Here is a 16,536-nt window from a genome sequence, read left to right as displayed (position 1 = left end):
GTAACACTGTACAGTGCAAAATAAAGAATGGTAGGTGGGCACAATGAGATTAATTTAAAATATGCACTCCTGGATCAAACCAAAATGTTTGTATTATCACATGGATGATGACTTTTTTAGTACAGTGTCTTAAGCTGAGCAGCTCAGTGAATATCACAGATCTAACAAGATGTGTGTTTTTCACCCAGTGAAAGAGCCAGAGGAGTAGGAGTCATTCCAGCTGTCTGATCTGCAGGTAGATGATGATATTTGAAGAGACTTGAGAGAGTTTCTGCAAAACTGTTGAATGCTCTGTTTCCTCTGTGCAGCTTTGCAGGAGCACAAACTGAATTTAAACAGTGTCCCAGGTCCTTTGGTGTCCAGACTCTTTAAAATGCAGTGAATGATTTGTACACTTGTTACAGTTAGATCAGTCCCTGGAATTCTGTGCATTCTTGAAGTTTAAGGGATTCCAGTCTGGAGGTGGCCCCAGCTGCTGGGCTCTGAGCTGGCCTGAACACAAAGCTGCTGGCAGAGCTTCCCCCCAGCACTGCTGCCCCTGGGACTGCAGCATCCAGAGATGGGGAGTTGCCTCCTGAGTGATGATGGCATTGCCCTGGCACAACACTGCAGTTCTCATCTTTGTTCTCTGATAACTGTTTCTGCATTTTACATCAACAGTCATTGGATAAAATTATATGGAGCACACAGGAGGAATGGACTAGGAGCTCATGATTTTCCTGATTGCATCTCCAACAACTCGTCTTTGCAATTTGCATTAAAATATGATTTTTTTCCCTCTTTAAGTTTACCTAGCTTGTGTCCCAGATGCTTAAGTTACTTGTTATATGGCATGCTGCAGTACAGAAAGGTGCTCAGTTAATATGAACAAGAAATAAAAAATCTGGAGAGGAGTAGAATAAAATGAGTGTCGTAAGAACCAAAATACTTGTGTCACTCATGCAGAAAGGTTTTAGATATTTATTAACCATTATTGTGTTATCAGATAACTTTCTGGGCTTTGGTAAACCACATGACCTTAGTTTCAGTATTTTTCAGGGTGACAGGTCTGCCAGACATTGAGTCATCCTTCTGCAATGCTTTTGCTTTTTTCTGCTCTTGACAGTACCAGTCAGGTTCCTAACACTTCATTCATGACCTGTTACTGCTGTAATGGTCTCTTGTAGCTTTTCAAATAAGAAAAACCAGCAGTGAATTTGTACAATTTTCACATTCTTCATCACAGTTATTCTCATTAACAGAAAGTGATGCATTTAATTGCACCTTATGAAGATATCTGTAAGAACAAAATGCCATCAAAAAGCATTTTTCTTTTATTATGCTATATGGAAGGGCAATGATAGAATCTTCCCAAGGATACTTTGGTTAGAAAAATACAAACTAAAATTCTGAAACAGTGCAGTGTCTTGAAATAAATCTTTTAAAGCCTGAAGCAAATTTCAGTGTTATTTCAAAGGGTAGCTTTTTCCTGTCAGTAACTTGCATGTGGGAGATTGATATCTGGTTTTATATCAATATTATTCCAATTTCTTTCTCAGAAAAAATCACCAGTTGTACCTGGATGAAGTTCTGTCAGGGAAACTTTTTATTCCTCTTAGAGTATTTGGGGTTACTGAAGCCTCCAGACCAAGTAACCTATAAACCATTATATCCCACTAAGCAGGAATTTTCTGTTCTGTTGTGAAGTTGTGGCTGTCACTTTGCATTAAATACTGTTCCTCTTCTGTGGCCATTTTCCACAGTTAAATTTGTTCTCATGTTCCTACTCTTTCTCAAGAGTTATCCTTATTTTTAGATATAGCACATGATGGTAGATCATGCCTGCTGCTGAAATATCTTATTTTGCCTCTGAAATAACTTTTTCTGAAGGCCAAAAAGGAAAGAACAGTCATTTTGGTAAGGGTGCAACTTACCCATGTGCTGGGTTTTTTTCAGGTTACAAAATAGAAATCTTCTTTCTCAGTAATTCAAATAACTTGGGTGTTATGAGAACAGGCACCTCCAAAGGGCACAAAAGGCACCATCCTATTGATTGTTTTTAATTGATTAATTTGTTTAGGTAACTGTCTTAAGGCTCACTTTCAATTTACTTGGTGGCCAAAAGTGTTCAAAACAAAGGAAAAAAAGGTGCCAACTGCTTAGAAAGTAGTTAACCACTCTCAGCCAGATTCTGCAATACACAAGCAGATCCTGATGTGAGTTTGTTGCATAGTTTCATTGTGGGGTTTTTCATCATTTTACAGAATGCTGTTATTTGTGTTGAGTGGGTTTTTTCCTGCACAGAATTTTCACTTTTCATTCTTAAAAGCTTAATTGTGTTTGCTGCAGAGAGTAAAGAAAAGGCCCTTCTAGAAACAACCATATAGAAATATTCACTGCTTAAAAAAATTTATTGTTTGATAATTGATTTTTTTTTAATTAAAAGAACTTTGGTTTGGACAGATTTTTCTTTTCTCTTGCTCTGTTAAATGTGTGATGATCAAAATTTTGGTGAATGCTGTAGGACATTTCTCTGTGTCACTTAGAAATGTCTGGATTTATGACTGTATAAACCTTTATAGACTGTTTCATTCCAGTACCCAATTTAGATGATAAAGAATGCAGTACAGTATATAAATAACTTTATGGAAAAACAGAGTTAAATTTAAGTAGTGAAAGCAATTTTTTATTGCCATGGACAGATTTTTAGAAGCCTTATCAAATGCTTGAATTAAATTCTTTTTTATTGACTTTCATGAAAGGCATCTTGGGAGACACTGCTGTCCTGTGTTAGCAGTACTGATAAAGAGGTTGGAGGCAATTGTGCAGAGATTACTGATTTTGGAGGTCCTTTACTTCAATTATTACGTGTTTTGCAAATTCTAGTGGGCTTCAAGGCTGTGCTTAGAGGGGAAGAGTTTCATCCATGATGTTTTATCCATCGTGGTTCATCTCTGTCAGTGCATCAAAGGAATTCTGCTCTGATGGAGACCCAGGAGCTGCTGCTTGGTGCAGCTGCCTGCCCTGAAGGAGATCAGAGGAATCATTCTCCTGTGGGGTGGAGTGCTTTGGTCACCTCTGCAGGGCCCTGCCTGGGCTGACTCTGAATGCAGATGTCCCTCAATTTACAAGTGAGATTTTCACCCAGCAGGAGAACAATATCAGCTTTTGTGTGGCTGGGGCCTCTCTGCTGGCTTTGTCTGAGTCTGTGTGTCCCAAGGCAGAGATAGTTCTCTAGGCTGATGTCTTTTGGCTGTTAATTTTGAAAGTTTGTTACATATTTTCATAGATGGAATCGAGGTAAGTGTTGTTATTTCTGTGACAGAATTGTTACAAGCTCTCAAAAAAGTTTATTTTACTTTTTGCTGGCTGAATGCATTACACAGGTATGGTTTTAACTAAATGAGGATAAATCAATTTTGCACTGGTCATTTGTATCATATCTATGTGTGCAGCCACTTCTTTCTTTTTCCAGTTTAATTTATATTCCCAGTGCATATATTTAAGGCATGATTTCTCAAGAGAAATGTCTCACTTCTGTGTCTGTTATCCTGTGCTGCTCATGGTAGTGTTTCACTGCAGGAACCTGCATCTGTGCACACTTCAGAGTTTCCTTAGGATTTCTTTTGAACTCTATCACCCAGACAGATTTGGTCCTGAAGTCCAGACTTTTAAGGAAGTATATTTTCTCTTTTGCTAAAATGAATGTTGTTGGAACCTCAGTTTAGCTTCTTACATGGTTGGCTAAAGCTTTCTGCTGGGTTTATTTTGGTTTGTTCTGTTTACCCTCCCAGTCTGGATGTTGGCACAGTAAATTTGAATGTCCTTTGTAAAAGCTGCAGTTATTCAGCAGTGTCCAGGCATGGCTGATGCTGTAGTCCTCTGTTTGACAATGTTTTAAACTCTCCATGCAACTATCCCTGATCTGCTCTTTTTTGAGCAAAGTATTATTTTAACCATTTTAATGTATACTTTAGAATTTTTTTAAAAAGGGAGGGGGGGAAGCAAAAAACATTTTGATTTTTCTCTTCAGGTTGCTTTCATTTCCTTTTTTCTTTTATTTTAAATAATGAATAGACTGGTGGAATATCTGTCATACGATGTAGAAAATAAAACTGGCAGATACTTACAAAAAGCTTAAATATTTTCCTAGATCATCCAGTTTTACTGTGTTTTGATTTGAATGAGAACGACTTTATATGTGAATCACATAGTGTGGTGTGAGTTTTTTTGGATGCACATTGGTCCTTACCCAAGGGGTCCTTACCCTCTTGAATACTGATTTTGTCAGCACTTATAGGGGAACGTGTTTTAGTGAAACCTGAATGCTTCTCTTTTGCAAAAACAGACCACAAAGTGTGTTATGGATGTCTTGCTTAAAATCCCTCAGAGCATGTTATGCTGTAGGGAAATATTACTTTATCATTTTTAAAACACATTGTTTTCATATTTTTAGTTGTCCTTTATTTCATATCATTATAAGACAAAAACACATGGAAAATATTTGTTAAAAAAAAAAAAAAAAAAAGACCAGAAGAAAGTATGTTGGCAGGAAGGCACCTTGCTATTTGGGGAATCAAATCTGGCTTTTATCCCAGAGCAGAGGCAGCGTGCTCAGCCCCAGGAGTGGGAGGGACTGTCCCACACTGCAGTGGGAACTCCTTTCCCAAGCAGTGGAGACAGAACAATGGCCAAGCCTTAGGGAGAATTGTGGAGAATTCCTTCAGCAGGTGGGCTGGATCATCACCACCAGAGCAGTGCATTTATTCTCCAACAGGTAACTTCTCTGGAAGCTCTGTCTGAAAGAACACAAAAAGCAGAGGCTATCCTGGAATTGTGGAATTCCTTCTGCATTATTTTATAATCATTCTGTAAAATACTTTCCATTTTCATCTTCCATCACACCTTTGCATTTCATTTTCTCTGCTGCTGGGATAGGTGGATCACTTTGCCACTCAGCATCCTCTCATTGTTTTCTTGTTCTTCCTGTTCCTCTGCCTTACAAATGAAATGGGGAATTTATTTTATATTTAGTCTTCAGAGCAGAAAGCACTGTTCCACATTTTTATAATATATAATAGTGATAAGTGAGTGGGTCTCTTAAACCTAAGGCTAATACAAATACGAGCCAACAGTTACTTTTATATTAATTGAGAGTAATTTTTTAGAAATTTATGTATCCGTCACTTTACAACAGTGCAAAATTCTGGCTCGGTTTTCATGACAGTGTGAGAGTTACTTTGTTATGCTTAACCTGTTTTCTTTTTCACTAATATTCTGTCATTTTGAGTATTTATAAGCTTGATACTGATGTGGTGAATCCTCAAGTGAAATTCAGCTTGATAATGTATTTTAAATGGGAATTTTAGTACTTAGCCCAGTCTTCTTGGCCTGACGTCATCTCCCCTGTGTAAAAGGTGTGTCATTGTGTCTGTGTGCACCAACAGCTCTCACTCCAAAATCCACAAATTCTTTTTTATGTGGAACTAATAATCCCCATTATTTCAGTCTGTTTTTAAATTACTGGGCCCTGATACATCAGAGAGCAGTAGCACTGTATTCCTGACACTTGTGGAATGTTTCATTAACTTCACTGATATTGTCTTGAGATAAAGAGGATCAATTTCATATTTAACTTTCTACATTTTCTTCACTTCTTGCATTGTGTGTAGTGCAAGTTTCTTTTTAAACATAAGGGCTACCTGTTGTGTTTGGGGTTTTTTCCTTATAAACCTTCAGATTCTTAGGTTTATTATTTCTCCTGGAGCTTGGAATCTACTCTGAGCAATCACAAAAATAAAGAAATGCTGCAGCACCTGGGCTGCAAATCTTGAATAATGCTTCAGCCTCTTAGTGCTGGGAGCTTAACTTTGAAGTGCTACTTCAGTCTGCACTTAGTTTACATTCAAAAACCCAAAGGCAATGTATAAACAGCCCAGTGAGCTCTGTCTCTGAATCCAGTCGCCTCCTCCTTCCAGTCCTTCAGGTAGTTGGCTGGGGCCTGTTGACTGTTCTAGGTGCTGGTGATCTCATTTGTTCTCAGAATATTCTTGCAGAAAATGTATGTGAATAGGTAGAAACAAAACTAGTTGTGAATTCCAGCATTAGCACTTCCTGGTGCAGGGTGTGCTCCATGTCACAAAGCAGGGGAGGAGCTGTGTTCTTGTTAGTTGCTGTGGATTTGACTGCTTTTCTGGGTTCTGTATCCCTCTGGAATGAGGTTTGTGGTCATTAGCATTTTCTCTTCAGGGTGATGATCCAACCCTGACCAGGTACTTTGGCCAACTTTTCCCAGCCTTTGGGAATGAAGCCCATTCAGGGCTAACCCAACTCTCTTAGTTCCTGTTCTTGGTTATTAGTCCATATTGAAAGGTGGGGTGAAGGCATTAGCAAAGCTCATTCTGGTGTTGTCCATGAAATAAATCTCTTTATAAAGCCCTTCTGTACTGAGAGAGTCGTTTTTCCTGTGCTTATTGAATCATTGAGGTTGGAAAAAATCTTTAAGGTCATCAAGCCCAGCTGTAAACCCAGCATTACCAAGTGCACCCCTTCACCAGGCAGCCTCTTCCAGAGCTTGATAACCCTTTTGGTGGAAACTTTCTCTAATATCTAATCTAAAACCTTCCCTAGCACAACTTGAGGCTGTTTGCTCCTGACCTATCCCTTGTTACTTGGGAGAGGAGATCAACCCTCAGCTTGTTCCTCCTTTGAGTGAATTATAGAGAGTGATAAGGTCTCCTCTGAGCTTCCTTTTCTCCAGACTAAATACCCCAAGTTCTCTGCTCCCCCTGTTGAGACTTCTGTTCCAGACCCTTTACAAGTGCCTTTATCTAAACTCCCTCCCAGCCCCTCAGTGTCTTTTACTGAGATTACTTTTATCTGATCAGCTGCATGGTGTCATCTCTAAAAAGTGCTTTGCCTTGGTTTTGTTAAGATCAGCTTCAATTATATCCAATGCAGTAAAAAAGAAAAAAACAGTGACTCTGTTATTGAAATAATGAGATTTTTGTTTCCTTGAAGTCACTAATATTTTAGAGTACCTTGGGAAGTAATGTTCTAAGCCCAAGTTTTTTCCCAGCATTACTACTGGTACATTCTAGAGTGAGAGTGTTTTGCTTTTTTCCAGTGGGACCTTTGAATTTTATTGTATTGGTTTTCCAACTGCTGTGCTGGTTTTGTTGGTACTGCCATGTGCAAAGCAGTACCTTTATCTCATCCTAGTTTGGCATATTTCATCTTGGCAAAAGATGTTTAAACATTTGCAGTGTGAACAGAATGAAGTCTGGTTACGTCTGTGTAGTGTCTGGCATATCTTCAACATCTGCTGCAGCTTCTGCAGTCAATAACATTTTTATGATGAGTATTAATAGGGGTTTTGCTTAAAATAGGAGACAAATTACTAGGTTAGAGTCCTGCTTTGGAAGGAAATAAAATGCTGTCAGACACCAGTGTCTGGGTTCATCATACATGAATGAGGCATTTAGGGACACCTGAAATTAAATAGAAGAAAATAATGTCTGCTGTGATTTTGAGAAGTAGCATAACCATTCATTATCAGTAGTTCTGTGAGACAACTTGAAATAAATAAATAAATAAATAAATAAATATCTTCTTGGTAACTGTGAAGCAAATCCAGAGGCACAATTCAAAAAGTCATTTGTGGGGGAAGAAATGCACACACCCTGGAGTTTATTTTGTACAAATATAGTCCTTTCCTTGGCTCTTTTACCTCTGAAGTGTTAAGGCTTTGATTTTACAGAGTAAGTGCATAGCACTTGATAATCTCTGCTAAAAAGGAGAGTGTCCTACAGCAGAGCTAGAATTTGTTTGTAGCTCATGTACACTGAAGGTAGAAACTTCGACCCTTGCAAAGAAATAGAATGTACAAGTCAGATATTGCTGAATATCTGTGGGGTCTGAACCAGTGTAAGCAGAAATGTGTCCTTGAATCTGTTTTTCACACTGTATCAGTGTGTGGAGCTGCAGAGATTTGTGTAGTCTTTGTTTCAGACTGAACTTGTGTGATTGCCCACAGTTCATGTCTGCCTGCAGTTTTGCTACAGCATTATAACCTTTTGAGAGAATTTATAATCATTTTTTAAAAAGTAAAATTCCACAGCATATGTAACTTTTGGCATTTCCAGACTTTTGAATACTTTGGATGTCAGGCTCACTCCTCAGCATCAATTCTTCTGCATTTCCTAGAAAGAAAATTGAAATTGAGAGCTTGCTCTTGACAAGATTAACAATCCCAACTGATCTATCAAGAAACATACACTGACATTACAGCTAATAAACAGCATAGTACTGCTTATCAAAACCACAAGTCTTGATTTCAATTTTGCAAGCTAGAACACAAAAGCTATGAAGAGAATAAACTCTGATACATTTTCATTTTTAAAGGTTTTGATCAAAAGATATACAACAGATATGCCCACACTTAGCTACATAACACTGAAAAACCTTTTCAGTGTTCTTTACCTGAACCTTCTGGTTCCCCTCGTGTCCCCAAGCATACAAAATATGTCAGTGGAAGATATCCTTGAGAAAATATTGGCTGGTAATGTCTGATGCCACTGGGCATGTCTCCCTGCTGCTGACACAGGCTGGGTGCTTTCCTTACAGCTCTTGTGTCACCAGATTGCCCCTGACAGACCCTGTGAAGGCAGTGGAGGGAGAGGGGATTTCTTTCTGGGATCCTTTTTACCCTTTGGATCACTACAAAGGCAGTACATGCACGGTCTTTGGCTGTGGCTGGGAATGTGTTTTCCTTCTCAAAGGAGCCTAAAATCATTTCAGGGTTCTACCTTGACCAAAGGGAACTGTATCTCTCACCTGTCATTTACGTTCATCCTCTGTTAAATAAACCTGCATTATTTGTTTTACCAAGATGCTGTTCTGGAAACTCTGCCTGTGTTGTCATGTATAACACACTGAAGGGTCAGGAATTTTTAATCTCTCAGTTCTTGAAGTAGATAAGTTCTTGTATCTCCTTCTTCTCCCATAGCAAGGCACTGACTCCTAAGAAGCAGGCATTATCTTCTGTGTGCCTCTTATTTTCTAAAAGACACACTATGAGTATGTAGGAATATAGATGACTTCTAAAAACAAGGTACAGTTGGCCTGCTTTTTGCAAATAAAAGTACCTCTAAAAACTTGAGGAGTGTGTATTTCTGTTCTGTCATGGGAATGATCAGACTTAAATTTTAAATTCAGGGCCCAGTTGCCACTGCAGCATTTTTTACTGGAAAGATTATTCATGTGTTGCTTGAATGTGAATATGCACAGAGGAATTGAGAACTTCAAATCTGCATAACCCTTGTCAGGGTTACTGAAAGTCTTCCAGAGTGCTTCCAGTAACAAGCTGCAGCATTGGCAGCTGCCAGTTTTGGGGCATGACAGAAACAAACACTCGTTCAGACAGAATTAATGTTCTGCTTCAGACTGTCTTCTGTGAATACTCTGTCAGGGAATATTGATTTTAGCTGATAAACTGCTTCCTGAACCCTTTTGTTGAATTAGTTTTGTTTGCATTGCTCAGCATTTCACTGGGTGAGGAACTGGCATGCAGATGTTGATTATGCTCCTCTTCTACAGCAAGTATCACAGAAAAAGATCTGAAGGTGTTAAGGGATGTAGCCAAAATGCTCTAGCAGGCACAAAGTAGAGTCTGAAAGATGCTTTGGACGCTGGTACAGGATGGAACTATAACATGTTCTGTAGAATTATGCTGGGAAGCAAGTGTTAGGTCTCTGATGCTGAAATGGTAAAAATTAACCTCATGCATGGTCCTTAACAGTGGAGAACAGAGGGTTGGGAAGAGTAAACTGTCTTTAAACAAAGTTGAAGATAAGGCCTCTGCTGTGACCTTGCTACTCTGTGTTTTCCAGTAGGAGTTATTAGCTTCAGGGATGTGTTTCCTTGAGAGCTTAGAATCCCAGGAAAAGAGGCACCCATGGGAACATTATAATATTTTGCATGGAAAAGGAGATGTGAAACAGAACTGGCAGAAGAAAGAATGATGTGATCTAGCATAAATCTAATTGGCCCTTTAATTTTAGCCATTCTTTGATACTGCTGCTTGTGAGTATTACTTATTCAGTGGGTCATGAATTTCTTTCAGTCTCTGAGCACAGAAAACCTCTGGGGTGGATGGAGAACCAGGACAGGGAGCTGTGGGAGGTAACAAAGCAAAAACCTTCTTTGTTAGTAAATGCTGCTGTGCAAGGGGCAGCACCTCCAGATGAGAATTTTTTAGATGGTCCGAAAACCTAAAAGTGATTAAAAACAACCCTCTAATATCACTGTGTTGCCTGTGGTTAAACTGTTCAGAAAGTCAGATATATAAGGACAAACTGTGATGATTATTTTTAGGTGTTTCAATGTGGGGGTTTAATATTTGAGGTTGGCAGCCGAGTGTCTGGTCTGAATTGCAATTGGATCCCCACAAAATGTGTGTTTGTATTGAACAGGCAGGGAGCTTTGTGCTCTGGCAGTTCAGTAGCTCTTGTTTTAAGAAGTTTCTCGTTTGCCTCACAGGAACTTTGAGGTTTGGGTAGATAAAATACTTACTGATTTCACTGTGTGAACTGATCCTTACTACATTCAGGATCAGAGCAGGAGGTGAGGCTGCATTTCTGCTACTTGTGAAATATCTAAATTTTTCAGTGTGGCATTGAATGGGGGTTGCATTGGAACAATATTCTGACTCCTCTTACAGGAAATGGTTAAAAAGGAATTTCTGCACATCTGAAAAACTAGTCAGAAGAGAAGAGTTTGTTGTTTTGTGTCAGCAGCCTGATTGTGGATTAGGCTTTGGGCTGTCTGCTTTAAATATCAGAAGAGAGGAGCTCCCTTTGTACAGGCAGGAGGCAAAAAGTCTTGACACTGCAGAAGCTGGTGAACTGATAGCAACTCAACTTGTGGATATTCTCTTCATAGCCTTTGTGTTCTAGCATGCAAAATTGAAATCAAAACTTGTGGTTTTGATAAGCAATACTATACTGTTTATTAGCTGTAATGTCAGTGTATCTTTGTTATATCAAGTTTGTTAATAGATCAGCTGGGATTGTTAATCTTGTCAAGAGCAAGCTCTCAATTTCAATTTTCTTTCTAGGAAATGCAGAAGAATTGATGCTGAGGAGTGAGCCTGACATCCAAAGTATTCAAAAGTCTGGAAATGCCAAAAGTTACATATGCTGTGGCATTTTACTTTTTTAAAAAACATTATAAATTTTAATGAATATGTTTATGCTTATTGCTGAGTGAAATTGTTGGAGGTTGGGTTCCTGGGCTGAGGGAGCAGAATTATTTGCTAGAAAATAGAGACTCCCAGCAAAAATAAAGCCATGATTAGGGCACACATTTTTTCCTGCTCTAAGTTTGTTGCTATTGCATAGAAAAGCTTTCTGCAGAGGACAGTGAAGAATGAGCCAGTTTATTCTTCTCTACAAGAAACCACCTTTGGTGTGGTCCCTGTAGAACTTAGATTTTCAGGGTTGCTGAAAGGAGGGAGCATTGTGAACAGGATGGGTTTCTGTGATGAAAATATAGCTAACTGCACAAAGTAATGTGTTCTCTACCACAGGGAGCATACAGAGCCTGACTGAAATGTAATTAATGTTCACTTTAATCTATGATGGGTGCAAACAGGTGTTACTTAAAATTTTCTTATACACTTCTTAAAACACTCATGTAAATGTGTGTTAGGTTCTTAAATGCAAGGGAGCAAATGTTCTTTTTAATGTCTGAATGAAGCCTCTACATTCAAATGCTTTCACAAATTAATTATGCAATTAATTATGCTATTAATATAGCAAAAGCAATTTAGAATTCCTTAATTCTAAATTGCTTTTGCTATAGCTAGTATTTAAGTGCAAAACTATTGAAAAATACTGCAAAAGTCTTTTCTCAAAGATTGCAAAGGAGGTGGGACTGCTTCACCAGTTCTGGTGCATTGATGCACGTTATAAGCTTTGCTCCTCTTGCCTCTTGTAAAGAAACTCCATGAACTAACTTAAATTAGAGTATGCCATTTCAAAATGAAGAGATCTCCTCCTCCTAGTGAATCCACCAAATCCACATCCTTTTTCTTGGTGAGACTGTTCCAGCTCCACAGAACATGAACAATAGATCCCTTGCCTCGGGTAATCCTTAAACCTTAATGCAAATATTAATGTTTTTCTTTTAAGTGCTGTCAGAGTTCCTCCTGTTACTTTGGTGCCTTCAAAGCAAACCTCAGTAAGCAGAAATCCTGGAAGATGAAATTTAAGTGCCATGCCTCAGCATGAAGGCACTGTGGAAAAAGAAATGCATTCTTGTTTAGTCTGAACTTTGCCTTGATTTTTTTTTCTAAACATTCTTTGAGGCACTCTGCTCCCTAATTTTCTTTTTGCCTCCTTCCTAATCTCAGAAGATAACTCTCCCATGTTAGTGGGGAAAAAACTGTTTCTGTAAACTGCTGGTTGTTCTGGGTCACAGTAACGAGGGAAATCAGCAACTTCAGCAACACAGCTTTTCAACCATATAATAAAAATATTTTCAAGGTAACTTTTCTGTAATTTCATTACTCTTCAGAAGGAAAAATGCATTCAGTAATATTCATAGGGGGTATCATGCATTTTCTGCTGTGCTTTGGTCAGTACACAGTGCTCAGTGCAGTTTCTTAACAGGCACAGGGTGGTACTTTGTAATTTGCAATTGTTGGAGTTTGGGTAGATTTTGTTAATCTATTTAAGAAAAGGTAAAACAAATAATTGTGTGCACAAATAAAATGTCTCCTGAACTACAAGCTAGCAGAAAGCTTTTATCTCAAAGCTTTCAAGGCTGCTTAAACTGTGGAGTTTAGTGGTGTTTTGGCAGCACAAGCTGAAACTGTTGCATTGGAAGAAACTGATTTAGCTTGAATTTTCTACTTTTCTTTCCCCAAGGGAGTGGTGTAACTGTCCTGCAGGGAATGTTTTTTAGAAGTGACACTGTTTGCTGGTTTTGTGCTTATTTGTGTATGGGCTTGAAATGTTCAACATGTTTGTTAAATTGTTAACCCAGGGAAGTGATGGTGATGTTGGGTTGCATTTATGGCAGTTTATTATCTAAAACTGAGTGGTATTTCATGTTGTGTGAGAAAGAGAAGAGGGCAGTTCTGTGTCCTGGCAGGATTCCCTGTTTGAAACATCCCAGGCCATTCCAAGCCAAACAGTGGAGCTGTAAACTCCAGAGGAAGCTCCTGAGCACTCCTTGCTGAGCAGCCTGAATGGTGCTTTCTTGTCACCTTATCCTTGGCAGTGTTAGGTTTTGATGAAGGTTTTAGAGTCACTTTTCTATTTTGAATGCTTTTTTTATTTCCATTATTTTGAATTTCAGTTAAATTTTGAGTGTTTCCAAAGTTGAGAGATTCCACAGCTTGCCTGGGCAACTTGTTGCAGTGTTTCATCACCCTTGTTGTGATAAAAAATGTCTCTAATTCCCTAAAAATGTTATTTGTGCTATTTTTCTGTCTTCTATATCAAAGAAATGGTCTGACATAATTAGAAAATAATTACAGGCATGACCAAGTTTATATCACCTAAAATGTAAACCAAAAGGTTTTATTTGAATATACTGCTTATTACAGTACCTGTTAATTCTTAAGTATATGTTTTTTCTTTTAAAACATGCACAGTGTGTTAGGTTTGTATGAGGAAGAGCCTGTAATGTCTTATCTCTAATTTGAAACTTGAAGAAAGATCTTTCTTCTGTTATGCTTTGCACAGTTGAATGGTTCTTAAAGGGTTGGGTTTTTTTTAAATAATTAATGTGGAAGGTTTGCAGTAGACTGTTTAAATACAAAGACATTGTTCTGTCTAACAGAAAATCCTAGTAAAATAAGGTTACCCTTTTTTATAAGTACTCATTCTTGGAAAGTTTGTTTTTCTGTTCTCAGAGTATTTGGCTTTTGTAACGTTCTGTCTTCAAGAGCATTTTCCCATATTCCAAGGTTTATTTAAATTACTATTCAGAATGTTTGATTTATTGAAAAAAGTGAGATATGCAGATTAACTTGATTTTATAGCAGAATGTTTGGTTTATAGCATTTATTCGAAATTCAGAGGGTCACTTCTAGTAGAATATAGTTTCTGTAAATCTGTGGCAAAAGCATGGGAGGTTTGCAGAAGCCCTTAACCTCTTGAACTTTCCCATGTCATCCTATGAACTCTGAATCTATGGCCCTGCTCAAATCAGGAAATGTTTAAAAATGAAAAGCCAAAACCCTAGGCTGCTAGATTTTGTATACGGAACATCTGGGGATTTTGCAGTTTAACAATCATCCTAATGCTGGTAACATAAGCAGGCTATTGTAAACACTCATGAATTTATATAAAGGGGCATATGATTTCAATAGTTTGTTTTCTTGTTATTTCAGCTTTATGACAAAATAAACACAAAATCTTCACCACAAATCAGGAATCCTCCAAGTGATGCTGTACAGAGAGCCAAAGAGGTAATGGCTTTAAAGTATGGTTTTTTTACTTTGAAAGGTTGATTGTACTTTCACTGTAATTTACTTTTCTTCATTAAGATGTGTATTCTGGCTCATTATCTAAATTATTTCTGGACTATTACCATTGCTTACCCAAGTTATGTAACAAGTTGCATAAACTTGCAGAATTCCATTATCTGTGTAAGGATTATGAATATTACTCAGTTTAATCATTTAACCTTTTCTTCAACAGTAGTGGTGTTAAAAGGAACATTCCCGCTGGGTAATTGCAGTATCTTTCTTTTCAGGTTATTTATCTGCACCAGAAATCTGATGTTTATAAAATTTTGTCACAAAAATAAATATTTTGAAGTGTCAGCTTTTTAAATTGAAAAAACCCAAGTTTATCATAGATAGATCTAAGAAGAGCAGACTTGGAAATTCAGTGAAGATGGCCCTCTAAGACCAAAGATAGACACAGATGTTCTTAATTCTTATACCTTGCAAATAGTGTGTTATTTGCTTATTTATGGCAAGTAGTAAAAAACCCAAACCCATATTTTATTATCTATTATCAGTAAAAATTCATGCAGTTGTTAGGGGCTATGTCATAGGGAAACTCTTTATTGTGCTATTAAAAGAGGAAGACTTTAAAACTCTGTGTAATAACTAAAGTCACACTGATGGATGCCCTCAAGTCCTGTTCTGCAAAATTTGTGTCACTTAATCCTGGGGATGCTTCCAGAAACAAAATACTCTGCTTTCATTGTCCAACTAGCTGCATCTGAAAATTAAGGTGTAATAATCAGGTTGTAGGCAAAGGAGTTAAAGCTTCTTTACTCCTCCTTCCCCAGTGATAAAGTGGCTCAGATTTTATAAAATCTGGAGCTTGGAGGTAGGGTAGCAGATGGCCCACTTAGACTTGGTGTCTTTAACAATTGATTTTGTGAGTGTGTTTAATTCTGCTTTTAAATCATTTGTTTTAATAAATTGAGACCGTGTATGAAAGCAGCAACTGGTGGAGGCCTTGCATGTCACCTGTTAGCATTCACACAGCTCCATTCCTGTCCCCATGTATTTAGCTGTTGGAAGAATGCTGTCAATTGAAAAAACAAAAATCCTTCAAATTTCTGCTTTAATGTTTCAGAGAGAACATTGGAACAAGGTATTTTATTCTCTTGGTGCAGCTGGGTAGGGGCACATTCTCTTAAACCCTTCCCTGGGTCTGAAATGTTGGTGTGTATAATCATTTGGGGATATTCTGACTGAGCAGTGAGGGGTTTAATTTCTTCAATAGCTTTAAAGAAAAGTTACTATGGGACATTTCTCCTGCTTATTTTGCAGGTATTGGAAGAGATTTCATGTTACCCAGAGAACAATGATGCAAAGGAGCTAAAGCGTATTTTAACACAACCTCATTTCATGGTAAGCAGATCCTACTCTTGTTTGGTTTTTTTCTTCCTTTTTTCTTTCTTTTTTTTTTCTTTTATATTCTTCATGTTAGAAAACTTCAGTAAATTCTTAAAATCTGCAGAGGATGGAACTGCATACATTACACCTATTAATAAGTATTTCTAACCTGCTGCTCTGGCAAAAGAATTAGTATTGGTCCTCATTACTGTGCTGAAAGCTGTCAGCAGTTTGGAGTAGTGTAATTATGGAGCAGTTTCACTGTGTTTTTGGAGGTCTATTTTGCACATGGAAAGAAGAATCAATCCTCTTGGATGTCCGTAGATAGAGCTAGGATCCTCCTTTTTGTTTTTCCAAAGGTCTTCTTAGGATAAAGATGTGAATTCATTGCAAAATAAGTGTTTATTTAATATTATTTTACAACAAATCAGTAGTTTGTACATTCTGTTGAGTTTGTGTTACATATCAACACTTACTGTGTCTGTTTGCCAAATCTGATTTGAGGGCAATAATTGTCCTAAATTCAGGGATGCTACTGCCTTGTGACTTGGTTCAAGTAGCTGAATTCTACTAATTTAAAGGATTTCTTTTGTTTATGCTGTAGGTGAAGTTCATAAATTGAGAAATAAACATGTTTGCTTAAATCTGCTATACGCTATTGTCAGCTTAAAATCAAGAATTTGATTTTC

The 16,536-nt window shown here is 37.8% G+C and overlaps 1 protein-coding gene across 4 annotated transcripts in view; it reads left to right on the top strand.

Annotated features, from left to right (window-relative positions):
* CASK (calcium/calmodulin dependent serine protein kinase) overlaps positions 1 to 16,536 on the top strand; it is a 186,653-nt gene that overhangs the window by 134,695 nt on the left and 35,422 nt on the right. For all 4 annotated transcript variants that reach the window (XM_050979225.1, XM_030234796.2, XM_050979217.1 and 1 more), the window contains exons 12-13: positions 14,381 to 14,458; positions 15,782 to 15,862. In XM_050979225.1, coding sequence (XP_050835182.1) covers positions 14,381 to 14,458; positions 15,782 to 15,862 — 159 coding nt within the window. The remainder of the gene's footprint in view (positions 1 to 14,380; positions 14,459 to 15,781; positions 15,863 to 16,536) is intronic.

The sequence above is a fragment of the Serinus canaria genome, chromosome 1, assembly GCF_022539315.1.
Source record: "Serinus canaria isolate serCan28SL12 chromosome 1, serCan2020, whole genome shotgun sequence".
NCBI lineage: Eukaryota > Metazoa > Chordata > Aves > Passeriformes > Fringillidae > Serinus > Serinus canaria.
The sequence above is the reverse complement of the archived record's forward strand: the minus strand, read 5'-3'. Positions and strand labels throughout refer to the sequence as shown.